The sequence below is a fragment of the Ambystoma mexicanum genome, chromosome 5q (genome assembly GCF_040938575.1).
Source record: "Ambystoma mexicanum isolate Mex_15411 chromosome 5q, UKY_AmexF1_1, whole genome shotgun sequence".
Taxonomy (NCBI): Eukaryota; Metazoa; Chordata; class Amphibia; order Caudata; family Ambystomatidae; genus Ambystoma; species Ambystoma mexicanum.
In genome coordinates this window covers 634,961,541-634,988,531 of record NC_090933.1, presented here as the reverse complement: position 1 = coordinate 634,988,531, position 26,991 = coordinate 634,961,541, and the positions used below count along the sequence as shown (strand labels likewise).

Below are 26,991 nucleotides of genomic sequence, written 5' to 3'. Positions count from 1 at the left end.
ATCCCCACCTCATGGCAATCGCCGGTAGTTGTGCCTATATTAAAAAAACACGATCGAGCTGATCGCCACCATCTACCGTCCGATTGCCTTGTTGGATGTAATCGGGAACATTTTTGCTTCACTGCTACAGAAGCGATTGGCAAAATGGGCGAATATCATCGACGACAAACAGGTTTCACTAGTGGTGTTGGTGTGGAGCTAAACCTCAACCTACTGAAAATTGATGCAATGAAACACAAGAAGACTTTTTGGCATTTGTCGATTTATGCCAGGCCTTCGATAGGGTAAATCGGGCATCCCTGTGGAATAAATTAATAAAATGGAAGTGTCCTGCCATTCTGCTGCAGATGTTAATCCAACTTCATTCCAAAACATCAAAGTAAGACTAAATGCCAATGGCGACCTTTCTGATGACATCATGACGGAGAGAGGCGTTATGCAGGGTTGTCCGCTGGCTGCCTTAATCTTCAAACTCTATATTGCCGATTTTCCAGAAGCACTAATGGAATGTAACATCTTTCCACAAAAGATCAACGGTCATTTCGTAAGCTGAGCAACCTATGCAGACAGCGCTGATGGATTCCATGCAAATTGGCCTACAACGTCTGCTATCCAAGTTGGAATCTTACCTAAAGACAAATAGCATGGAGATTAACGTTGAAAAATCAAAGGTTATCATTTTTTGGTCACAACTGGGGACGAGAGTGCAAACTTCAAATGGTTTATGGCAGGGAAACAAGTTGAAAGAACAGAAACAATCCGATACCTTAGAATCCTATTCAATAAATCTATAAGAGAATGGGAATAGAGAAGATTTGAAATAAAAAATGAACAATCTATCTTACAGGGCTTGGAGCTACATTGTGAATGCGTCAAATTTACACTTATGCCAGTGATTCAATTCTATCGTCAAAAGGTTGTAGCAGCAATTACCCTCAGTAGTGAGGCAGGCCTGAATATGGACTGTAACCTATGGAATTTGTTAGAAGGAAGGTTCTGGAGGGAAGTGCTATGCCTGCCGCAAAATGTCTCAACTTCATTGATACGATACGAGTTGGGGCTACAATCACTGGGCGTTTCAGTACTACGGAAATCCTCTGCACTATACTGAAAGATGTTGATGTCTGCATCTGCTGCCCCATTTACATTCCTGAAGAAATCCATCGACGGACCATATAATGGATTGTTGAACGATAAAAATCCTAAAGAACCTTGCCCACGTGAGAGCTTCTGCTGAATTATTACAGGAAACCCATGTGCGGTTAAAAAATAAAGGTGAGCCAGTGCGATTGGATTATGACCCTCAACAATAAAACTGAAATCATGTATGGTACACATTAGAGACATTCACCCCGTAAACCAAATTCCGAGATATCTTCGACAATTCCCCTCAATACCCCATCGTAACCAGTTTGAGGTTGCGATTGAATTTGCTACCGACCAAAGAGATGCTCCTATTAAAACAAGACAAAGACACTGTCGATAATTGCTGTTGTTTTTGTGGCCAACATGTGGAATCATTGCAGTACCTAGTTACTGAATGTCTAGCCCTAAACTCAGAACGAACAGTGGCCTTGGGGAAGTTTGCCCCCATCAGTGGTAACATGGACGATTGGTGGTCTGCTTTACTGTCTGGACATAATTATATGTTGATTTGTGCCACTGTTGACTAGACAGATTGACATTACAATGAATGCATTTAACTCTAAAAATCTTAAAGTGAGATGTAGACGCCCAACGTTCGTCTATTTCTCATTTTTATGTCAAGTAGTATTCTGTTATCAAACATGGTTTTTTAAGTGACAAGAACGGATTCGTTTTGGCATTCTTTTTTTTTTTTAACATGATGAATGAGCATCGAAACTTCTAAGGCTCCTTTTTGTAAAAAGTTTTCTACGAAACTAATACAAATAAAGATTTTAAAAAAATTACAAACTGTTTACTTCCAAAGAAAAAGGGCATTGACAGGGGCATCCCCATCACATTATCCCTACACTACCCATAAAGGCACCTGTGATACTCCATGCAGCAACACCATCAGATTGTTTTTGTGGCAATGAGTGTTTGTACTTCCTCTCCCATGTGGGGAAGAAAGGTAGGTGCATGCTACTACAAACAGATACAACCCACCAAAAGACCAATCAGGGACAATGTAAGCAAATATCCCTGACCACCTCATTCATAGTGTTTCCTAGAGACATGGATTGTGGGTATCTGAACACGAAGGCTGGGGATTTTGCATTTCTAGTTAATAAATGTATGACAAGGCTAATAATCTGGCTTTGTCAAGTGGGGATGGGATCTCCCTTAGCCAGGGTGGGATGCCGACCAGGGAGAAATCCAGGAGCCAGCCCTACCCCGGAGGTGGATGATGGTAGTTGAGGGCCCCAATTCCTACCACTTTGTGGCAGCATGTCCTTATGTAGTAAAAGTCTTCTCAAGGCTTGCCTCAAACAGATACTCGCCAGTGTGTTTTTTCTATAGCTCACACATTTCCCCAAGTAGGAAAGCAGAGAAACCCAAGCGAGAAACCAAAACAAAGCTTTCCACATCGCGAGCAGGAGAGATAAGAACCAGCAGACTGCCGGAGAAGGAAACCAGCAGAGAGGCAGCGGCCCTACAAAAGTGCAGTGCCGGCTTCAGCGGTGGCCAGATGGATTTCCAGAAATCAACCCTGGGAGTCTATTTTGGAAGGCCAACCTATTATGGCGAAAAGGAAAGACACTGAAGTTTAGACAAAGCCAATGGAGTTAAGTGGTAAGACTTAGACGTAGGAGGAGTGCGAGAGTGGTCTAGGGCTACAATGAGTCCACTCAGAGCAACATAATTTCAGTTAGACATTTAAGTACAAAAGATTAAATGTACTCACCATAGTGACTAGAGTATTCATAGTCCATATTCCCTTTTCCTCTATCCTTGTGGACGTCCCCCAACGTGGGGACAGTACCGGAACTTTGGCAGCGAAAAATTGAGCTTCCCCTTTAAACGTGGGGCGTGGCCTTTGTTGTGGGAACTCCTCACCTCGGTCTCCTTTGAGCACAACGGAAGCTTAGATACATGGCTACTATTAGCCCATGGCATACTAGCGGGGGAAAGGGGTAAGACGTATGGAGGAAAGGGGGCTATGGACTGAGTACTCTAATCACTATGCTAAGTAAGTTTAATTACTCATACGTCCCTTCCTCTTTCCTCCATTCTTGTGGGTGATTCTACCGAACAAAAACATAGGGTGGAGGCATAACTACTACGAAGCAAAAAGGTTCTTCAGAGCCAGCTGACCAAACTCTGCATCGCACCTTGAGCTGGTGTCCAGGGAACAGTGCTTACAGAAGGCCGGAGCGGCCCAAGTAGCCGCCTTGCTGATCACATCCCAAGAAGCAGGTCTCTGAAACGCGACAACCAGGGCCTTGGCTCCGATGCATGGGCATGAATCACCTCAGGAACAGATTTGTCCATGGCTGTGTATGCTTCCAACATGACCGGAACCATCCAACAGGCAATGGAAGCCTTGCAAGCCTGAGAGCTGGAGAAGCCCCCAAAAGTCAGAGAGGTAAACTTGAGAACCTTCTTGAGGTCCAAGGAATGCAGGGTCCCCTCTGCCTCTTACTGCAGGTTCGGGAAGTAGAACATCCGGCAGATCGCTTGATTCAGATGAAATGGCGAGACCACCTTGCGCAAGAAGTTTGGGTGAGTGCGCAAAATGACCACCTCATTTTGAAAGATGGTGAACGGCTCGCACAAGGACAATGCCTGCAGCTCACTATTCCTGCGCACAGAGGTGAGAGCCATCAGTAAAACTGTCTTTAGTGTCACCAAGCAGATGTCCACATACGCCATCGTCTCGAAAGTTTTGCGCTGCAAAGCCGCAAGAACTACATCGAGATCTCAGACCGGGTGCGGCCTATGCACTAGCGGAAAAAGCCTCGACAGCCCCTTAAGGTGGTCCTTAACCACCGGGTTTGCTGCAGAAAAAACATGCTCAGGGTAAATCTTGTAAGCCCCAATGGCCGCCAAATAAGTGCAGCATATATCCACCTGAACTCCAGACCGAGCCACGTGTGCTGAAAAAGCCAGTACGTCATCCAGAGGACAGGTGACAGGGTCCAGACGCTTGTCACAAGCCCAATGGCAGAACCCAGTCCATTGACTCTTATGCTGGGACCGAGTCGAGGGTCTCCTGGCCTGCTGAATGACCCAGTGCTTATCCGAAAATTGAGCGTGCTGAAGCCTCAGCTGGTCAGGAACTAAGCAGTCAGCACCAGCTTGGCCAAGTCCAGATGTTTCCCTGTACCGCCCCACTGCACCAGGAATCCCCTGCTGGAGATTGAAAGGTGAATAGGACCCTGGGAGCACAAATGCAGCAGATACAGAAACCAGGGTCTCGAATGTCAATGGGGGAGCAATCAGGTTGACGTTGCAACCGACCGAAGCCTGGAAACTGAGAAGGGTCCATTGGAGCAGAGGGGTGGGCAGGAACGTCCAACACCTGGGGCTGTGCCAAAAGATCTGGAAGGCATCTCCCAGAGGACCCCCCCCCCTCCCTCCGCCCCGTCCTCCCATGAAGCAAACTGGGGGCCCTTCAAATTCAGAGGGGATGCGAACAAATCCAAATCTACAACCCCCACCCCCCCCCCTACACTGGAAGAGAGGTAAAAAGGAGTTGGTGTGCAACTCCCACTTGTAGGTGTTTTACCCCAGGCGGCTCGGCTGATCCGCTGATGCATTGCCGACCCCCGGGAGGTGGACTGCTGATATCCAAATTCCCCCTGTCAAGTACCATTCCCAGGTCGATACCGCCTCCATGCAGAAGGAGGGGGGGAGGGGGGGTGGGGGGAAGAGCGAGAAGCCTGGCGACATACCCTGCTTGCTCAGGTAAAACATTGTAGTAAAAATTATGAGTTAATCACCGTAGTGACTTAGTCCCCTTTCCTCCATACTGCATGGGCGATTACAACTGAATGTAGCCTCAGGGTGGAGAGGAGACCCTCCTTAGGCAAATAAGTTCCTTCAAACCGCCTGTCCAAAGGCCAGTCTGATTTAGAGCCGGCGTCCAAACAGTAATGCTTACAGAAAGACAAAGGGGTGGCCCAGGTAGCCGCACTGATTTATTTTTTATTTATTTAGCATTTGTAGCGCATGCCAAACCCGTAGGTATATGGGAGCTGGAGAGCCCGTAATAAACATGCCACAGGCAACAATAGAAAACAGTTGTTTGGCATAAATCATAAGAATATTTACAGACATAAGATATTTACATATAATGTAATCCCATTAGTACATAATCAGTAGTATTTACATGTGCAACTTAATAAGGTAAATTACCTTATTAACATAGGTAATTTACAAAAGACAGAGCAGATGTATTCGCAGAAGTGTTTTGTATAAGGAAGAAACTAAGCATTAAGGCCACGGACTTATGACTTGCCACGGAACCTGCCGCTGGAAGACTATGGCTGTGGCCTTGGCTCTGTCCGTGTGAGCGTGCATGTTGCCCGACAGTGGCTTGTGCTGCCCCTCATAGGCCTCTTTGATGGCCGCCACCATGCAATAGAAGCCTTGGAGACCTGATAACCGGGTCTGGAGCTCCCAAAGGGGACGAGAAGTGCGTCTGACTTGTAGAAGCCCTTGGTCCTGTCCAGATAGAATTTTAGAGCGCGTCTGACATCCAGACAGTGCAAGACTCTCTGAGCCTGGTCCTTGGGGGTCAGCGAAGAATGTAGGTAGGATTATTTCCTCGTTTAGATGAAAGGCAGAGGGTACCTTAGGTAGGAATCCCGTGTGAGTCTGCAGGACCACCTTATCCCTGTGGAAAGTGGTGTAAGGTTCTGAGGCCACCAGAGCCTGGATCTCTGGGAGCGGAGGTAAGTTCCACCAGCAAAGGCGTCTTAATAGTGACCAGCCTGATGTCCACAGATGCCATTGGCTCGAATGGTTTGTGCGACAAGGTGCCCAACACTACATTGAGGTCCCACACAGGGTGTGGCCTCTTAATGGGCGGGTAAAGCCTTGACAGTGCCGCCAGATGTTTGAAAATCGGGTTGGAGGAGACCTTCTCCTCCGAATTTCTGTAAGCCCCTATGGCTGCCAGGTAAGTGCGACATGTGTCCACTTGAGTGCCTGAGTGTGCGAGGTAAGCCGAGAAGGAGAGCACATCGACCAGCATGTACGTAAGGGGGTCGTCCACCCAGTGACAGAACCTGCTCCATTTGCTTTTATATTGGCTCCTGGTAGCCTTGCTCCTGGCGCCCTGAATGATCTCCAGGTTAGCCTGTGATAGGGTCAGGTGCTTGAGGGTGATATGCTCAGGAACCACGCTGCAAGGGCTAACTTCTGAGGTGTGGAACCCTGCCCCCCTGCTGGGACAGGAGAGGTGCGGTACCCAACAGAAGGTGAATGGGTCGTCTGTCCATGAGGCTGAGCAGTTCTGAGAACCAGAGTCTTGCTGGCCACCTAGGTCCTATCTAGATGATGCTGAGGTGACAAGCTTCCTTCATCTTGCGGAGTACCCTGGGGATCGGGGGTTTGGGAGGAAAGGCATATGCGGTCATGCCTTCCCATTGAATCTGCAATTCGTCTCCCAGAGAGCCGGGGCCCATCCCCTGCCAAGACTAGAACTGATGGTGCTTCTGGTTCCTCCGGGAGGCAAATAGATCCACCTGAGGATGGCCCCATGGGTTGAAGACCGCATGCAGCACCTGGTTGTTCAATTGCCTTTTTCGTAATTGTCTGCTCCCAGCCTGCCAAGCCTGTCCACTTCCAAGTTGGCCACCCCAAGGTGGTTCCCACATGCTGACCGCTAGGCTGCACAGCAGAGGGGACCTGGTACCCCCCCTGCTTGTTGACATAGTACATGCTGGTGGAGTTCTGTCTGGATAAGGACGGTCTTGCCTCCAATGAGCGGAAGGAAGGCTCTGAGGGCAAGCCAAATGGTCCTCAGCTCCAGCCAGTTGATGTGACATCCCTGCTCCTGCTGGGTCCACAATCCAAGGACAGTGTGGCAGTCCAGAGTGGCTCCCTGGCCTTCTAGGGAGGAGTCTGTAGTGATGGTGCCCTGCAGGGAAGGCTGCCGGAAGGATCTGCCCGTCCGCAGGTTGCAGTCCCTGGACCACCACGTAAGGTCTGACAGGAGAGAAGGAGGTATGCCGACCAGCTCCGCTTGGGAGCCCCTCCCCTGATTCCATGAAGCTGTGAAGTGCAGCTGTAGTATCCTCATCCAGAGCATAGTCTGGGGAACGTGAGGACCACCACGGCCAGGCCGCCCAGTAGGTGTTGGTACCACCAGGGCGAGGTCACAGCTCTGGTAAGGAAGTGCATTGTGGCCCTCTTGAGGGCCGTAATATTGTCCTCCGAGGGAAACACCTTCTCGGAGCTTGCATCCCAGATGAAGCCCAGGAAGTTGAGGCTCTGCGTGGGCTGCAAAGGAGACTTCTTGAGGTTGATAGTGAACCCCAGGTCATAGCGAGTGTTCATAAGCGCAGAGGAACGGTGTGTAACCCCCAGCGGGGATCTCGCGCTTACAAGCCAATTGTCCAGGTACGGGTAGACATGGTGGCCCTGGGCCTTGAGGAGGGCTGCGACTGCATTCATGAGTCTGGTAAATACCCTGGCGGCTGAGTTGAAGCCAAAGGGTAGCACCTTGTACTGAAAATGACAGCCCACGATCCTGAAGCGTAGGAAGGAGCGATGAGATTGCCAAATCGATACGTGTAAGTAGGCGTTCTTCATATCCAGGGAGCACATCCAGTCTTCCCTGTCTAGTGTCTCTGCAATGAGGGCTGGCGTAACCATCTTGAATTTCTGAAGAGGGAGGGAGAGGTTGATAGGCGCAACACAACCCTCAGGCCAGCCTGGTTCTTTTTTTGTATAGCGAAAATCCTGGAATAGAAGCCGGAGGCTGGCACTTCCACTGCTTGGCTCTCGACAAGCGACAGTATCTCTACCAACAGAGTTGCCGTCCCAAACTGTGGGAGGAGAGGGAGGTTCCGCTAGGCGGTACCCCTTGGGTACTAATTAGAGGATCCAGGGGTCCATAAAGTTCTGGCGCCAGAAGTGCACGCGAGAGGCAAGCCTGCCACCCACTGGAGACACGTGGACCTGAAGGGACGCGTCATGGCGTTTTACTATCTGAGGTTGCTGCTGAGGATGGAGACAGGAAGAAACCCTTGCTCCCACTAACATCCCCTTTTTGTTGCTTCGCTGGTGCCAACTCGGCGAACTGTCAGGTTGTCTCAACCTCTGTTCCTGGAATCCCCGGAACCCACCAAACCCCTGCCCCTTGTCGGATCGTTGATGAGATTGGGTGTACGCCTTGGCGTGGCCTTCGTCAGGATAATGACTTCACAGTCTGCAAGCTGTTCCTTTCATCTAAATTACTGTGAATCCAAGCAGACGTCCAAGGCCAAATGATCATATGTTATTGTATGGCACTTACGCTTAAGCCCTTTTTTATAGAACAAATAAGCATAAAATATCACGCAACCTGTGTTGGTACTCATTTATCGATCTAAGAAGGATGAAAGGCTTTTTGAAAAATAAAATTGAAAAAAAATATATATTTTTTTCTATTTTATTTTCTTTCAAAGCGGCCCAAGCATGGCCAGAAACTGGCCCCCACTCCCCAGGAACGATTTTGGCCCGGCCACGGGCCGAAAGGCAGAGGGGCCAATCCGACCCTGTTCTCTAGTACTCTTCATCGGGATATCTTTTGTGGTGATGTGGTATAGGCTGCTAGTGCTGCCAGATGCACCTCAAGAGAGCTAAAATCCAGTCCTGAATCCAATAAATGTATCCGATATATTACAATATCCATAAATGTGTAGATAATAGCCCTTTCCGTTTCATCAAATTAAAATATGATTTCAGGGGTCAAGCTGCCAAGTTCAATGTTTGGGGGCATGGGTGTGTCAATTGTCTAAGTTGCTGTGTCAGGAAGTTGTGCTCAACTTGGATGTAGATGGTTGGTTTTGTTGCCATCCTCAAGATATGCGGGTACCATGTTTGTTGAGGCCGCATTGAGGCAATGAGAACTAGTGTGAGTTGTTTTTGAAGGATTATTGGGGAAAAGCATACGCAAATTACCCTGTATGTTATTTTTCCGACTACTCCTTTGACCAAGCTCATTAAGAACAGAGTTCTTGTGGCAGTGAGTGCCCTTCCTCCCCCCTGCCAGCCCAGCAGTGACAGATGAACAAGTTACTTACCAAGTGGTAACGTTCTTTCGACTGGCTGTTCCTCCAACATGTTCCACATTTTTGACATGCAATGTCCACAGCTGTGCACTTCGGAAACATTTTCAGGAGAGGGCGTCGTGTGTCGATGACGTCGGGTCGATGTCCCTTGAAGGCCTCCGTCGAGGGCGACGTCACCGTATGTTATAAATAGGACGCACGGCGTAGCCTCAGTTAAACTTTTTTCCCTCAGAACGTGTGGCACCAGTCTCATGCCTGCTTGACTGCACATAGCTTTGCTGAAACGTAAGCTGCAATCGCATTGGAAATTCTCCAGAGGGGCAGGCTGGGAGGGCGATGTGGAATATGTTGAAGGAACATCCAGTCGAAAGAACGTTACCAGTTGTAAGTAACTTGTTCTTCGAATGAATTGTGTCCAACGTATCCCAAATCTTTGACAGACTCCCAAAGCAGTAAATGTAAATGGAGGAGGGAAAAGAATTTAGAGTACCCAATCAGATTGCGGAATAAAGAACCGCCTTCCCAAAGGCCATATCCTGACCATAGATCTTTTCCAGGGGCTAATGTTTAACAAAGGTATGGAGCGAGGAACACCCTGCTGGAGAGCGGTGGAAGTAGCTACTCCCCTAGTGGAATGAGCTTGCAGCCCTTCAGGAGGGTCCTTACCCGCCAATCGGTAACACTCCGTAATGGTGAGGATAATCAACCTGGACGAGGTCTGTTTGGTAACAGCCTGGCCCAATTGGTGTCCAGCATATCCTACAAAGCATTGATAGTCCACTCTGACCCTGGCCATCCTAGAAATGTAGAAGCTCACAGCTCTCCTAGAATCCAACCGATGTAGTGGCTCCTCTCCCTTACCAGGATGAGGAGGAAGGTAGAAAGATGGAAGAACCACCTCCTGACTCAAATGAAATTCAGATACTACCTTAGGTGGAAAGGAGGGACATACCCGCAGTACAACCCTGTACTCGTAAAACACAGTAAAGGGCGGCTTAGAGGATAGTGCCTGTAATTCACTCACTCAGAGCGGAAGTAACCGCAACCAAGAACACAGTCTTGAAGGACCGTAATCTCAAAGGACAAGTGTGCAAAGGTTCAAATGGAGCAACCATGAGACGTTTCAAAACCAAATTCAAATCCCAAAACGGCACCTGGAAAAGGGGACGGCAGGAACACATTGGTCAGTCCTTTAAGAAATTAGCCAATCAAAGGAATCTTAAAATAAGAACATTCTTCAAACAAGCGCTTTAAGATAAACGTCGCGCCAGGTAACCCTTAATGGTACCCACTTGAAGGCCCCGTGGGCCAAAGAAAGTAAGACAAAACCATAGGAATGGAGCACTGAAAATTATCAACATTGTGATCTCTGCACCAGTCGCATAACTTACGCCAACTACAACGGCACAGGGATTTTTTTGCAGGCCGCTGGCTGAAAGCAACACCTCCATCAGGTCATCCGGGAGGTCCCAAACCTTATACCTCAACCTTTCAGATACCAAGCGTGAAGGTTAAAAGTCTTGACCTCTGGATGGAGAACCTGATCCCCCTCTTGCGAGAGAGCAGATCCTCTCGGTAGGGAAGACGGCGGGGGGGGGGCAGATGGACATTTCTAGAAAGTCCGGGTACCACGCTCTCCTGGCCCAATCCGGCGCAATGAGGATCACGTAGGAACCAAATTTCCGTAATCTCTGCAACACTTGAGGAATGACAGGGACTGGAGGAAACGCGTACAGCAGTGGGAATGACCAATCTACTATGAACGTGTCTCCTAAGGCTCCTCTTGGAGGAAATTCCCTTGAGCAGAATCTCTTGCACTTCCGGTTGACACTGGTGGTGAAGAGATCCACTTGCGGGGTTCCCCAAAAGGCAACGATCTCCTGAAGGACTTCCTCAATGAACTCCCACTCAAGAGAGATCGCGCTCCGCCTGCCAGAGCGTCTGCCGCTGCATTTTCGTCTCCGGCCAGATGAACTTCCGAGATCAAAATTCCCTGCTGGATGGCCCAGAACCAGAGCGGCATTGCCTCTCTGCACAACGGGAGTAACCATACCCTGCCCACCCCTTTTGTGTTGAGGTAATGCATGGCCACTGTATTGTCCACCATGATAAGTACACTATTCCCCCGTACAGACGGCAAAAAAGCCTTCAGGGCTAGCCAGATGGCCCTCAGCTCTAACAGATTGATGTGGAGTTTGGACTCCAGCGGAGACCAACGACCGCTGCCGGTCAACACTTTGGCATGAGCACCCCATCCTGTGAGGGAAGCATCCATCACTACAGTCACCTCTGGCCACAGTTAACAAAACGGTTCCCCCCCTCATCAGGTTCCCTTCGTTGGCCTACCACAGAAGATCCTGGGAGACCGAGAGTAGAATCTGAACGGGATCGGACATCTTGCCGGAGAACTGCGACCACTGCATCTTGAGGACCCATTGCAGGGATCTCATCGGCAGCCTGGCCTCTGGCACCAGAAAAATGCAGGATGCCTTGAGGCCGAGCAACCTTAAGAATTCGAAAACCGGGAGACTCTGGGCATGTTGAAACTTGTCCACCACCTGCACAATGTGATGAGCCCTTACCTTGGAAGGCGAACACTTCTCCCAAGGACGTGTCTAACACAGCCCCGATGTACTGGAGCTGTTGGGAAGTTGTTAGATGCGACTTCTTGACATTCAGGGAGAAGCCCAGCCTGTGGAGGGTGCGGCAGGTGAGAGAGGATCCACTGCTTGCTCGGGAGCCCGTGCCCGGATCAGCCAGTCGTCCAGGTAGGGGTAGACGTGAATCTCCCCCACCCCTCGCCTGAGGTACGCTGCCACCACCACCAGTAGCTTGGTGAAGACCCTCAGGGCGTAGGTCAATCTGAACGTCAGGACCCAAAACTGAAAGTGCGAGTCCCCAGCCGCAAATCTCAGGTACTTTCTGTGCTTGGGATGAATAGACACATGAAAATAAGCATCCTGTAGGTCCAGCGACACCAACCAATCCTAAAGTATAAGGTCCAGGAGGACTTGAGAAAGAGTTACCATCTTGAACTTGTCCTTCCTGAGAAGTTTGTTCAACCAACTTAAGTCCATGATGGGTCTCAATCCCCTGTATTTCTTCGGGATAAAAAAATAAGGGGAATACCAACCCTTGTACCTCTCCGCTGCAGGCACCAGTTCTATAGCTCCTTTCTCCAGCAGGGTTAAGATTTCCTGCGCAAGGAGCAGGTCCGGAAACTTTAAAAGATAGTTTCCCCGGTGGATTGTCGTGAGGCCACTGAAGCAAGGGAAAGCAGTAGCTGTCGGCTATGGTATCCAGAACCCACGGATCTGAAGTAATGGGCCGCCATTCTTCGAGATGCTGAGACAGTCTGCCCCCAACCGGCGAACCATGGGACATGATATGATAGGTTATTTATAACGCGCTTAATACCCAGAGGTTTCTAAGCGCGGACCAGGGGATCGAACCTGCGCTGCTCCACGTCATCTTGCTTCAAAGGCAAACACGTTGCCGCTGAGCTATCCTCCCGGGCCTCATGACTGTTTGGAAGCCGCGGCAGTGCCTGAAGGCAAAGAGGCAGCTGCCTGAGCGGCTTTGGCACCACGATTTCCCCGACCACCACCATGGGTACTTTTTCGCTGGCCCCTTAGACTAGCGGCCCCTCTCATTCTACCAAAGGAGGAGTATTAACGAAAAGAACCTCCCCTCCATTGCTGTCCCCTAGGACGAAAAGGCTGAGGTTGACGCACAGCTGCGCTTAAAGATTTAGCCGCAGCTTTCGAGGTCTGCAACCTCTCAAGGCCCTCGTCAGCCTTGCTGCCAAACAAATGTGCGCCATCAAAGGGCATGTTGAGAAGACGTGCCTGCACATCCGGAGCAAAACCAGACTTTCGCAACCATGCAAATCTGCATATAACGGTGCTCGCAGCCATGGATCGGCTTACACTGTCGGCCGTATCCAAACCCGACTGAAGGGATTTGCACATGGCATCCTTGCTGTCTTGCACGAGAGCAAGGAACCCATCCCTTTCTTCCCCCTCAGGAATATGCTCAGCCGCTAAAGAAACAGTTCCACAGAGTGTGAGAGAACCTTGCCAAGGCACAAGTGGATTTGGCCGATTTCAAGGCCATGCTCCCAGCAGAAAATACCCTCCGAGCCCAACCGTCAAAGCGCTTGTCGTCCCTATTAGGAGGGATGGTAGGGTACGCTGCCTGCCTCGAGGTGGGCGTAGCCACCTGAACCACCAAACTCTCTGGAGTGGATAAATAGCTGGTGTCGCTAACGGAAAGGCGGTACTTCTTTGTCAAAGATTTCTTAACAGCCGGAAGAGATTCTGGGGACTGCCAAGCAGCTGCCACCCTCTTCCGTAAGGTGAGATGAAACGGCAACACCAGGTCATAAAATGGACCTTGATCTAAGATGTCTGTTAGATCATCCTGTCCAAAATCTTCAGGAGGACTGAACCATCCCAGATACTCCGAGACCCTAGCCATGAGCCTCCTGTATGAAGACTCAGCATGAGCCGCAGGCTCAGGCCTACCAAATTCCACTTCCGGAGAAGTGTCCAACCCACTGGCGTCATGAAGGGTTTGCCTTAACTACTCCAATTGACTGTCTCCAGAAAAAACAGGAGCCACATCAAGTTCACCAGGGTCCTCAAAATCAGATTGCGGTGGACATCGACCCAACGGACCACTGACGTGTGAGCCACTGCTGGATTGAGTGCATGTCTAGGTGCACATGGAACAAAGCAGATGCAGGTTGCCATCATGCCTAGTAGTTTCAGACTTTACCCACTAATATTTGTTTGCCCAGCAGATACCTTGGAATTTGTTTGCAAATTGCTTGCACTCCTTTTCGAGAGACTGGTATGCTAGTGACTTTATTCAGTAATAGGCTGTGGATTATATCAGCTTAGAATCACATGCAACCATCAAAACGTCCTACAGAGGAACAGTATACAATTCAAGGTACTCACAGTGACAGACAATATGTTCAGGGGAGAAAACCAATCTGAGCATGTGAAGGACTGGTCTCAGTACACATAGGATAGGCGTAGTGTTTGGGGAACACCCCCATCGGTACCCTTTTTTCAAATTTGAAACAATAAGTACTACTATGAGCCAACCACTAGACTGGAGGGCTATGCATAGCATGTAAGCAGATCCACAAGCCCCAGAAACGCACAAAGAGAAGGTATTCACAATACCAAATAAGACATCCCCTCACACAACAGTAGTACTAAAAGGCTACATTTCCAGGGTTTTCACTGTGATGACATATATATGGAAACTGACCAGCAGTTTTGATACCCATACTTCAATCCTCCTTCGCTTTATTCCACATACTGAAAGGCAAACATTTTCTGAATGAACCGAGATTTCAAATAACTGTTAGCAGTGGGGAGCTTGGTGCTATTCAGGCCATGTAAGCAAAGAAGATCTGATGCTACAGAAATTAGTTCTATGGATGAATACTCAAAAGCAGAAAGCCTCGCCTATTATACCACCAAATATAGATACTAGACATAATGCAGGGATGAATGGCCCTGAAAGCAACAATGCATAAAATAATGAAGCAGCTTGTTGGATATAACATGCCTTTAGTAACTGAGGAGAGGCAACAATATCTTCACTGCCACTGAAGCTGCTTTGGCCAACCATAGAGAGTTCTGCAAAACTTCTTTTCTGTAGGGGGCTGTCCATCACAGTTGGTGTATATCCGGGTATGAGCCCCTGGAAATCGAACAGCTGCCGTATCTTTACTGGCCATTTTCCTTTCAACACAGCTTCACATATGTTATCTAATCGGTTGATTACTAGTCGATCCTGCAGAAAGTAAAGTAAACAATGACAGATTAATGCGAGCAATAATTTCTGTAAAGACCTAGCACAGCATATTTAAGCAGTTTATCTTGGCTAGACTTCTATAAAATGCAATGCATCAATAGATGTAGGCATTTTCAAGAAGGGCAGTTTGTAGTTTGACATACTTTGTGAGGTTCATTTGCAAGTTTATAAGTGAACAAATCTGCCTTTGCTATCCAAAAGCTGTGGTACTCAAGATCGAATACGATAGGCTGCCTATTATTTCCAAAATATACCTTTCACATAATGTTACCATTAATAAGGTTCAGCATTATGAACTTCGGGGCTACTAATGAATTAACTTTCCCTCTTCATACAACCATCAATGTCGAAAGCAGTAAGGCAAACTTTAAAAGCTTAATTTGATGATATATTCAATATACTGCCCATTCTGACTAATATACCATCACTAACTCCTGTTGGATCCCACGATTTCGTAGCTGGTCATAATGATTATAGCGTGGCACTTGTAGCTTTGTCCAACTCTCTAGAGACGTCATGGTTCATTTGATTTTTCTCAGGCGCTGTTGGATTCTTTTGTTTATTTAGTAATTAGAACACTGGTAATTGGGATTGCAGATTTTTTGATAGTAGAGATGGACAATAGTAGTAATTAGTGAGTATCACTATATGTGCTTTAACACAGTTTGTTTATTGCATGTTGACTTTGGTGAATAATGAAGCTCTATAATAATTATGCTGTATATACCTTTCGTATTTTGGACTATCACTTGGTGTGGTATATTAGAGACTTGGGACAGCTTTATTTGGAGGTTAGATGAAGATTGGTAATTTTATGAATGTTATGTTGTCACTTTCACTAACACAAGTTTGCCACTTGAAATACTAGTGTAGCATCCGCATTTACTGCCCGATGAGGGCTATACTTTTTGCTTTATGAAGAGGACTATCCATGAAGAAGAGTTTTTACAACTTGAAACACGATGGAATGGCACATGACATTTTGTGGGGGCATCGCCTTATGAAACTGCCGATTGCTCTGTGAATTAACTTTTTTCTATGAAATAAGAATTATGAAGATTCTTAATTGACTACTTTTGAAAAAAACATGTTATTTTCGGCACAGTGAATGTAAGTAAAATGTGTTCATATAACCACTAAAATAAATTCTTGAGAACATCTTTCCTCTTTTGAGACAACCTGTTTTGTGTTAAACAACTACTGTCCGCATTAGTCTTTAATATGGCTTTTAGAATAGCAAATTCCTTACCTTTCAGTAATGTTCTTTCAGATTAATGTTCCTCCCATGGATTCCTTAGCTATCTATAGCCCAGCTAAGATGTTCTTCCGAAACCTTTCCGCTGCCAGGGGGCGCAGCACGGCTTCGCGAGACACCTCAAAAACCCAAACACCATGCAAAGGACATGGCGTGGGGCTAGTGCATATTGAGAAAACTGCGCCTATGACCTCCGTTCCACCCTTGTCGCCTAGCATTCTGACACTGAGGGACAGCAGAAGAAAGGTGTACTATCTACACAGAGGGGCAGATATCTGGGGAGATGGGGTATCCATGGGAGGAACATCCATCAGAAAGAACATAACAGAGTGGCAAGTAATTTGTTCTTCTATTGTGTCCCTTACGCCCAAGTATTCCTCACTTATAATATCCCAACCCAGTACGTAAATATGAAAGGAGGGAGGAGGCAAGTACACCACCTAGACCAGAAAACTCTTGAGGACTGCTACCAAAACGGGCATCCATTCCTGCAAAGGGAATCAAGCAGTATTACTTTGCGAACGTGCGCAGAGAAGCCCAAGTTGCTGCCTGGCAGATGTCCAGGACCAGGACTTCCCTCCAGGGCAGAGGTGGCAGCCACTCCTTTGGTAGAATGAGCCCTGGGCCCGTCAGACACATCTCTGCCAGACAGATCATAGCATTCGGAGATGCAGATAATGATCCAATTTGACAGGGTCTGTTTGGCGACAGCCCTGCCAGCACAAGCCCTAGCGTAACTTACGAAAAGCTGGGCATCTTTCCCATCCTCTCTAGTACGAGCGACTTAGAACTTGATGGGTCTAGACCCGGTCCAGCCAATGGAATCATTTCCCTACCTTGGGAGGGAGAGGCAGAGAGAAAAAATACCAAAAGGAATAAGTTACTTAACTGGAACTCCAGTATTGGTATCTTTCATAGATTCACATGTTGTGAAAATTCCCTGTCATCAGGCTGGGAATCCTCAGTAACAGAGCAGTTTAAACTTAGAACTGAAACTTGTCACTTTTGTGCTCTAGTACAGTCATTTTTGGGTCATACTGCCAATAGCAACATATCCCTTAACTCCTCCGCTGTCGGGCATCTTCAGATTTGGTGTGCGCAAGCGAGTGGCAGTAAACGCCAAAAGATGAGCCATGCGGGGTAGGGTGGAGGGTCGCATGTGAATATATGAAAGATAACAATTCTGGAGATATGGAGTTACAGGTAACTCATTCCTTCTTCAGCATTGGATCCTTCAAGGATTCACATGCTGTGAATAGATTACAAAGCAGTATTAAAAAAACAATACATATGGGTGGAGGCACGCTCCGAGCAGAACCTACCACTGGAGACTTACTACACTCACAAATAGTTGTCAGAACCGACTGGCCAACTCTAGATCCCTCTGCCGAGTCTCTTTCGCCACAGTAGAACTTGGTGAATGTATGCACCAAACTCCAGGTAGCTGCACAGCACATGTCAGACAGAAGGATCCTGGAGAGGAAGGCAGTGGTAGAGAGAGCCCGGGGCCAGCCCGGGAGGGGCATGCCCGCCTGTTGATGGCAGAAGGAAACGCAGGCCACAATCCACCTTGAAAGGGAAGACTTCGACAAAGCCTTCCCTGGTCCAGTGGGGCCAAAAAAGACCAACAATTAGTCCATGAGACGGAGTGACTTAGTATGGGCCACATACTACTTCAGGGCACATACCATATTCAGCGTATGTATGCCTGCTCAGCTGGAGATGTCTGCATACTGAAAAACACTGTTAAAACCCACTGGTTGATTCAGATGGGAGTACGGCACCTTAGTCATAAACATTGGGTTAGTACGAAGGATAGCCTTCTCCTTGTGGAATATCAAATAAGGCGGTTTGCAAGAAAATGCCTGTATTTCACCTACCCTCTTCGCTGATTTTATGGCCAGCAAGAAGGCAGTCTTCCAGGAGAGAGGCTTGATGGATGACAGCAGCACATTCAGTTCCCACGCTGGAGCTGGGCAACGAAAGAGTGGAAGAGGCCTGAACAGCCCACGCAAGAACTCCTTCGCTAGCCGGTGGGATCACAGGGATTGTATGCCTGCATAACTGTTGTATGTGGAAATTGCAGCTAAGTGCACCCTGATCGAACAATGCGTCAAGCCTGTCCGAGCCAAGGATAACAAATACATTATAAGTTACTCACCATAGTGACTAACTTACTTTTCAGTCCATAGTCCCCTTGCCTTCATACTGTATAGGCTTCCCTCGTTAGGGACAGGAAACTGAACCTTTTTCACGAGAACAAATTGTCTTCCCTTTAAATTTAGATACGCACGGGGCGCAGCCCTTGGAGCATGCGCTCCCCTGACTCTGCCCACCAGTGCCTCCTTTGACCCGTTAACAAGCCGGTAACATAGCATAGCAGGTTGAGCGCTCGCTGCTGTGATCTGAGCGTGATCTGCAGGTCGCAGGTTCGAATTCCGGCAAGGCCAACTCAGCCTTTCATCCTTCCGAGGTCGATAAATGAGTACCAATTTCGGTTGGGTGATATTGTATGTAAATATGTGCTCTGTAAAGGATTTGGATTAAGGCGCTATATAAATAACACATCATTAACAATATTACAATTTCCTAATGACACAGGTTTATTACGGGGGGGGAGGATGGTGGGACATATGGAGGAACGGAAACCATGGACTAGGAATACTTTAGTCACTAAGGTGGGTAACTTATAATTATTCCTACGTCCCGTTCCCTTTACTTCCTACTGTATGGGCAATTACAACTGAATGCAGCCCTGCGGAGGAGAGTTGCCCCTCTAAGAATACAGGTTCTTCAGAACTGCCTGACCAAATGCTGCTTCCGACCTTGTGCTGGAATCCAAGCAGTAGTGCTTGCAAAAGGCTGATGGGGAAGCCCAAGTAGCCGCTTTACCGATGGCTGCCATGGGACGTGTCTTTGGAAAGCCACAGCCGTGGCCTTGGCTCTGATGGCTTGGGTGTGCATGTTTGCTAGCAAAGGCCTGTGCAGCCACTCGTACGGCTCCTTGATGGCCATCACCATCCACCTTGCTTTGGAAGCCTTGGAGGCCTTTTTTTGACCCGCCAAAAGTGATGAACAAGGCATCCGATTTACAGAAGCTCTTCGCCCTGTCCAGGTAAAATCTTAGAGTACGCCTGACATCCAGACTGTGCAATATCTTTTGAGCCTCATCCTTTGAATCTGCAAAGAATGTTGGGAGTACTAATTCCTTGTTAATGTGGAAGGAGGAAAGGCACCGTGTCCTGAGCACCTCTTTGTCCCAGTGAAATGTTTATGGCTCTGAAGCCACCAGGGCCTGATTTTTGCTGATCCGGCATGCTGAAGTAAGGCCAACCAGTAGGGCCGTCTTGATAGTAACCATCCTGATGTCTGCTGGCGCCACATGCTAGAAAGGCTTGTGTGCCAGGGCGCCCAGCACCACGTTAAGGTCCCATACCGGGTGGTGTGGACGTTTGACAGGAGCATATAACCTGGCCAGACCTGCCAAATGCCTTTTAATCACCGGCTTGGAGGAGGAGAAAATGTAATCTCCGGAGCTCTGCTATGCCCCTATGGATGCCAGATACATATGGCAGGTGCATACCTGAGTGAGCCAGATGCACCAAGAAGGCTAGCACATTGCCCAGTGAGGGGGGTCAATCTTGTTGGTCTTGGCCCAGTGACAGAACCTCATCCACTTGCTCTTGTATTGTGGAGTCGCTTCTCGCCCCTTGTATGATAGCCAGGTTGTCCTTTGACAAGTGCAAATGCTTCAGAGTGATCTGTTCAGGAACCAAGCTGCCATGGCCAACTTCTGCGGAGCTGGGTGAACCACTGTGCCCCACCTACTGGGACAGTAAGTGGGCTGGTCCCAACGGGAGGCATACCAGGGGCTCATCCACCAGTCGGAGAAGTTCAGAGAACCAAGGTCTTGCCAGCCACCAGGGGGCTATCGGGATGAGCCAAAGGCCCCGTGACTCCCTGACCTTTCTGATCACCCTGTGAATCAGCAGAGTGGGGGGGGGGGGTGTATGTATTCATATTGTTCCACGTAATCTGCAATATATCCCCCACCGATCCTCTGCCTTGCCCCAGCCATGACGCGAACTGATGGCATCTCCTGTTGCTCACGGTCACAATAGGTCTACCTGAGGGTGACCCCCACCTGTGGACGATCCCCGCTCAGGACCTCTTCATTCAGCTGCCACTCATAGTTGTTGATCCCCAGCCTGTTGAGCCTGTGCACTTCTAGGTTGGATTCCCCAGAAGATGGACTGCCGACAAATAAATGCTGTTCAACAGTGCCCAGTGCCAAATGTCGATTGAGAGGTTGCAGAGAGGTGGGGACCTGGTACCTCCTTGCTTGTTAAGGCTAGACAGAACGCGCCATGCAAGTGGCGCTGTCTGTCTAGATGAAGACAGACTTGCTGTTGACAATCGGGAGGAACAATTTGAGGGCAAGCCAGATGGCCATCATCTCGAGCCAGTTGATGTGTTCCACCTGTTCCTGCTGTGGCCAGATTGCATGGACACTGTGGTTGTCCAGCGTAGCTCCCCCCCCACATCCCTCTGGGGACGAGTCCGGGGTAATGGTGATCTCCGTCGAGGGCTGCCTGAACGTTCTGCTCGGTACCAGGTTGGTCTCTGTACTCCACCACTCCAGGTTGAGGGTGTAGGTGCTGTGGTATGCTGACGACTAGGGCTACATGAGAGCTAGTCTCCCAATCCCCAGAGGCAAAAAAAGCAGAGAGAGAAAAGCAGCTACAGCCTCCTCATTTTGAGTCTTGTGTGAGGCACAGCCAGGAGACAAGCCATCATTATTCCGAGCAGGTCCTGGTACAACCATGCTGAAGTCGCTGGTCTGCTGCAAAAATTATGTGTGGCTTTCTTGATTGCTGTGATCTTGTCTGCCGAGGGAAAGGTCCTCTGTCCTAGTGTCCCAGATCAGTCCCAGGAATATTAAGGACTGGGTGGGAAGTAAGTGTGACTTCTTGAGGTTGATAGAGAACCCCAGATCGTATAGCATGTGCATGAGTGCTGAAGCCGTGTGATGTACTACCTCTGGAGACTCAGCTCGAATAAGCCAGTTGATGTATGGATAGAGCTGGTTAACCTCTGCCCTGAGCAGGCCTGCTACCTTACATGCCTGAGTTTCTGTGGTCTGGGGAACCCCCGAGCAGGCAGGCCCATACCGTGTCCACTACGATCTTGACCCCTCTTCCTTCTAGTTTCTCTTTTACACCCCTCCAGAACCTCTCTATGATCGGGCAAGACCAAAACATATGCACCATGCATGTGTTCTCTTCGTCACACTTGGGGAATGCTTGCCGACCTGCATTCTCGAACCTCGATATCCTCCAAGGCGTCATATAAACCCTGTGCGTTATGTAAAGCTGTATCTGTTTGTCTCGCGTTTCTAGACACCTTCTTATGATACCTTTGCACCCGTTCCCACATCCCATCTCCCATTTGTGCCCCAACCTCCGTTTCCCAGTCCAATCTCAGCTGCGTGACCTCCTTCCCCAGTTTAGACATCTCGTACAGTCTGGAGACCTCATGGCCCCACTCAGCTATATCATATATAACATCTATGGGGGCGTCCAGTTCTTCCTCCAACACAGTTTCGGGCCACATTCTCTTAATCCTCTGTACCATTCTGTGGTACGTGATGTACTGGCCTTCGTGCAACCCAGCCTCCTCCCGCAGCCCCTCAAAGGTAACACAAGAGCCCCCCTGCCAAATATCCCCCATCGTTGCCACCCCAGCCAGCTCCCAGTGGGACCGGAGTATCAGCTGCAGCTGAGCGTCAGCCCCTGTCAATACCACCAAAGGCATCTGCGGCGAGCATGGGGACGGGTTCCCCATCAATTGGCATGCCCTGCGCCACACCTTCCACCCCAGCAGCATCATTTTAGGGCGCCCCACCATCTCCGCCCTGGGTGCCCACATAACTTCTTTCAAATAAAAGGGTGCACAGTCCCGCCCAAACAGCCTGAATTCGGAGGTCTCTTCATCAGATAGCTATTTGGCAACATATTGCAACTGGCTCGCCACATAGTACGCCTCGTAATTGGGCAGCTTTATTCCCCCTTTGTCATGGAAGTTCTGGAGCTTCCATAACGCCACTCTGTTTCGCGTGCCATGCCACAAAGTCCCTACACATGCTATTCAGTTTGGCAAAAAACCCTTTAGGAATCAGATACGGAATATTTCCAAAGTAATGTAGGAGCCTCGGCAGGACCACCATCTTTAGCATCGCCCCCCGCCCCATCATCGCCAAAGGCAGCTTCGCCCAAAACCGCATGCATTTCTCAATTTTTTGGATTGCCACCTCTGTATTACACCTATGCTCCTCCCCCACGGTGTGATATATATCTATCCCCAGGTACCGAAAAGTACTAACTGCCCACGGTACCTGTAAGACCGGTAACCTCTCCGCTGGAACCGCTGTATACCCCCCCAACGGGAACAGACTAGACTTCTGGGGGTTCAACGCTATGCCTGATAGCCCAGCGTATCTCCCAAGCACTTCCAAAATGTACTGGAGGTTCTCCTCTGGGTACCGCACATACAGCAACATGTCGTCCGCATATAGGGAGACCAAATGCCGCTCCCTGTTCACCTCGATGCCTATGGTGTCATTGTGCTGCCTCAAATAGATCGCGAGAGACTCCAGGGCCAAAATGTAGAGCATAGGGGACCACGGGCATCCTTGTCTAGTACCCCTACTAAGCTGCCACCTCTGATATCACAGATCCCGTCTTTACTCTGGCCAGCGGTTCACTATACAAAATCTCCGCCCTCCTTACATAGCCAGGCCCTAACCCATAGTGTTTCCCAGTCCAATCTCAGCTGCGTGACCTCCTTCCCCAGTTTAGACATCTCGTACAGTCTGGAGACCTCATGGCCCCACTCAGCTATATCATATATAACATCTATGGGGGCGTCCAGTTCTTCCTCCAACACAGTTTCGGGCCACATTCTCTTAATCCTCTGTACCATTCTGTGGTACGTGATGTACTGGCCTTCGTGCAACCCAGCCTCCTCCCGCAGCCCCTCAAAGGTAACACAAGAGCCCCCCTGCCAAATATCCCCCATCGTTGCCACCCCAGCCAGCTCCCAGTGGGACCGGAGTATCAGCTGCAGCTGAGCGTCAGCCCCTGTCAATACCACCAAAGGCATCTGCGGCGAGCATGGGGACGGGTTCCCCATCAATTGGCATGCCCTGCGCCACACCTTCCACCCCAGCAGCATCATTTTAGGGCGCCCCACCATCTCCGCCCTGGGTGCCCACATAACTTCTTTCAAATAAAAGGGTGCACAGTCCCGCCCAAACAGCCTGAATTCGGAGGTCTCTTCATCAGATAGCTATTTGGCAACATATTGCAACTGGCTCGCCACATAGTACGCCTCGTAATTGGGCAGCTTTATTCCCCCTTTGTCATGGAAGTTCTGGAGCTTCCATAACGCCACTCTGTTTCGCGTGCCATGCCACAAAGTCCCTACACATGCTATTCAGTTTGGCAAAAAACCCTTTAGGAATCAGATACGGAATATTTCCAAAGTAATGTAGGAGCCTCGGCAGGACCACCATCTTTAGCATCGCCCCCCGCCCCATCATCGCCAAAGGCAGCTTCGCCCAAAACCGCATGCATTTCTCAATTTTTTGGATTGCCACCTCTGTATTACACCTATGCTCCTCCCCCACGGTGTGATATATATCTATCCCCAGGTACCGAAAAGTACTAACTGCCCACGGTACCTGTAAGACCGGTAACCTCTCCGCTGGAACCGCTGTATACCCCCCCAACGGGAACAGACTAGACTTCTGGGGGTTCAACGCTATGCCTGATAGCCCAGCGTATCTCCCAAGCACTTCCAAAATGTACTGGAGGTTCTCCTCTGGGTACCGCACATACAGCAACATGTCGTCCGCATATAGGGAGACCAAATGCCGCTCCCTGTTCACCTCGATGCCTATGGTGTCATTGTGCTGCCTCAAATAGATCGCGAGAGACTCCAGGGCCAAAATGTAGAGCATAGGGGACCACGGGCATCCTTGTCTAGTACCCCTACTAAGCTGCCACCTCTGATATCACAGATCCCGTCTTTACTCTGGCCAGCGGTTCACTATACAAAATCTCCGCCCTCCTTACATAGCCAGGCCCTAACCCATAGTGTTTCATGGCCGCCAGCAGCCATGGCCACTTGACGGAGTCGAAGGCCTTGATCGCATCCAGGGACACGATCGCCAGTTCCTCCTCACTTCCGCTGCCAAACTCAATGATCCTCTGAAGTCGCCTATGATTGTTGGTGATGTTTCTATGGGGGACATAGCCCGTTTGATCCGGATATATTAACTTACCAATGACCTTTTTCAGTCTATTCGCCAAGACCGCAGTTAATATCTTGCCGTCTTGGTTCAACATGGACACACGTCTGAAGGAACCACAGCTGCGCCCTGGTTTATTTGGTTTAGGGAGAGGTACTATAACAGCCTCTCTTAGTGACTCGGCGTGTCTCGAACGCCTCATTTATCATCTCTAGCAGCGGGGCGAGGACCTCTTCTATATATACCTTGTAAAATTCGCTTGGAAGCCCGTCTGTCCCCGGGGTCTTACTAGTAGGCAACTGCCTCACCACCTCCCCCAGTTCTTCCAGGGTAATCGGGGAGTCCAATTCCTCTCTTTCCTCCTCATTTATCTTGGGAAACCCATATCCTCAAGTGTTTCTTCTATCATTGCCCGGCTACTTTCCCCGTCTTCCCCGTATAGCACGTTATAGTAATCCACAAACGCTTGATTAACCCCCTCCTGGGTGTCCTCTACGCTACCATCTTCCCTCTCTATAGTTCTGATTGTGGCTCTGGGAGTCTCGCTCTTATATAACCACGCCAAAAGTCTCCCCGGTTTGTCACCTCCCGCATGCTGTCTCTCTATGTACCTTTTATAGTTAAGGTTGCACAACCTCTCCCAACAATCCGCACATTTTTGCTGCAGCTTAAGTATCAAATCTAGTTTCTCTGCTGTATCGTCGCCGGCTTTTAAGGCCTCTTCCAATTTTGCTTCCATCTCCCTCAGTTCTGTTGAAACCCCACCCTGTAGGCCCTTGGATTTCGCCATGGCCGACCCCCTCATAACAACTTTAAAGGCCTCCCATAGCGTCCCCGCCGAGTCCACACTCCCAGTATCGGTTTCAAAATAGTTTACCATCTCCTCCCGTAAATCTTCTCGAAAGAAGGGGTCTCTCAACACCTCCGCTCGTAGGCGCCATGTCGGGATCCTCGCCCTCGGGGGGGCAATATTGCAACGCAATAATCAGGGGCGAATGGTCCGAGAGGACCCTGGCCCTGTACTCTATGTGCGCAATCTCTGCTATCATTTCTGGTGATGCGAAGACATAGTCTAGCCTTGTTGATAACTGCTGTGGGGCAGAATAATGCGAATATTGCCTATCCCCAGGGTGCCACACACTCCATGCATCTTCCAGCCCAAAGTCATCCAGCAGCGTCTGTAGCGCCCTGGCTGCAGGGGCCGGTCTATCCCATTTCCCATCCGATCTATCCACCCTCGGGTTCAATACACAGTTAAAGTCCCCTCCCCAGATCATTGCGCTTCCCACACACACGCTCAGGTTCGTACTAAGTGTCCTAATGTACACCGCCGTGTTCTGGTTCGGGGCATACGTGTTAACAATACTCATCTCCCTATTCTCTACCAATCCCCTCAGCATAACCATCCTCCCGTCTGTTTCAGCCACCACTTGCAACCGCTGAAACGGGACAGGTGGCGCCACCCATATAAGTACTCCTCTTGCGTAGGCCGAGTACAAAGAGCCCACCAACACCCCCTTCCACTTTCCCGCAATCGTGTCCATCCTCTCACGTGTAAGGTGGGTTTCCTGTAGCAATGCAATATCTATTTTCTGCCTGCGCAGATACAGCATAACCTTGTTCCTTTTTAAATAGCTATTAAGCCCCCGCACATTCCATGTGAGTATTTTAAGGTCCCCCATGGCCTGGTATGATCCCATTCCCTCCCCCCAGGTGCAGTGTAACCTTGAGTTCCATTCCAATCTATATAGGCTCGCATCCCCTTCTAAAATCCCATTAACCAAAAACACACCAAACTTCCCACTCCCTCTCCCCCACCGCCTCCCAACCCTTCACCAACACTTTTCCCCCACCCCCCCCAACCCCCCCCCCCCAACTGTTGCCCAGCTCCATCCCTGGATCTCAGCTCTTTCCGGCTTTCGCCTGTACTTGAAGCTCCGCAGGGTGAGGCCGCCCTAGTGGCCAACCTACTATAACTACAACTACAATTCGGGGGGTAGGGTGCTACCGCCCTGCCGCTCCAATAGCACATCAAAGAACTACACATTGCTATACAGTTTAAACATATGTAACCGCCACTATATTCAAGTCCATCAAGTCTCTCACAATCCGCAATATGTTAGCGAATATCAGCCTCCTACAGCCAGGCCCATCGTTCTCAGCCTTCGCCTAGGATGTTCGCTCGCCGCCATAGCAAAATGCATACCGTGTCAGAGTCACTTTTCACGTCCATTTTGTGTCCGTGTCTTGATCCGGGCAGCCCTGCAGATCCAACCACGTTGTCGCTTCTTCCGGAGTGTCAAAAAAGTGCATTTTGCCCTTATACACGACCTTCAATTTAGCAGGGTACAGCAGCATACATTTTATCCCAGCCGTCCGCAGCCTCCTTTTGATGGTTACAT

At 49.2% G+C, this 26,991-nt stretch overlaps 1 protein-coding gene across 2 annotated transcripts in view; it reads right to left on the bottom strand.

The window, feature by feature from the left end:
- Window positions 1–26,991, bottom strand: part of CHD7 (chromodomain helicase DNA binding protein 7) — a 1,412,705-nt gene that overhangs the window by 127,645 nt on the left and 1,258,069 nt on the right. For both annotated transcript variants that reach the window (XM_069621097.1, XM_069621098.1), the window contains exon 33: window positions 14,775–15,002. In XM_069621097.1, the coding sequence (XP_069477198.1) occupies window positions 14,775–15,002 (228 nt within the window). The remainder of the gene's footprint in view (window positions 1–14,774; window positions 15,003–26,991) is intronic.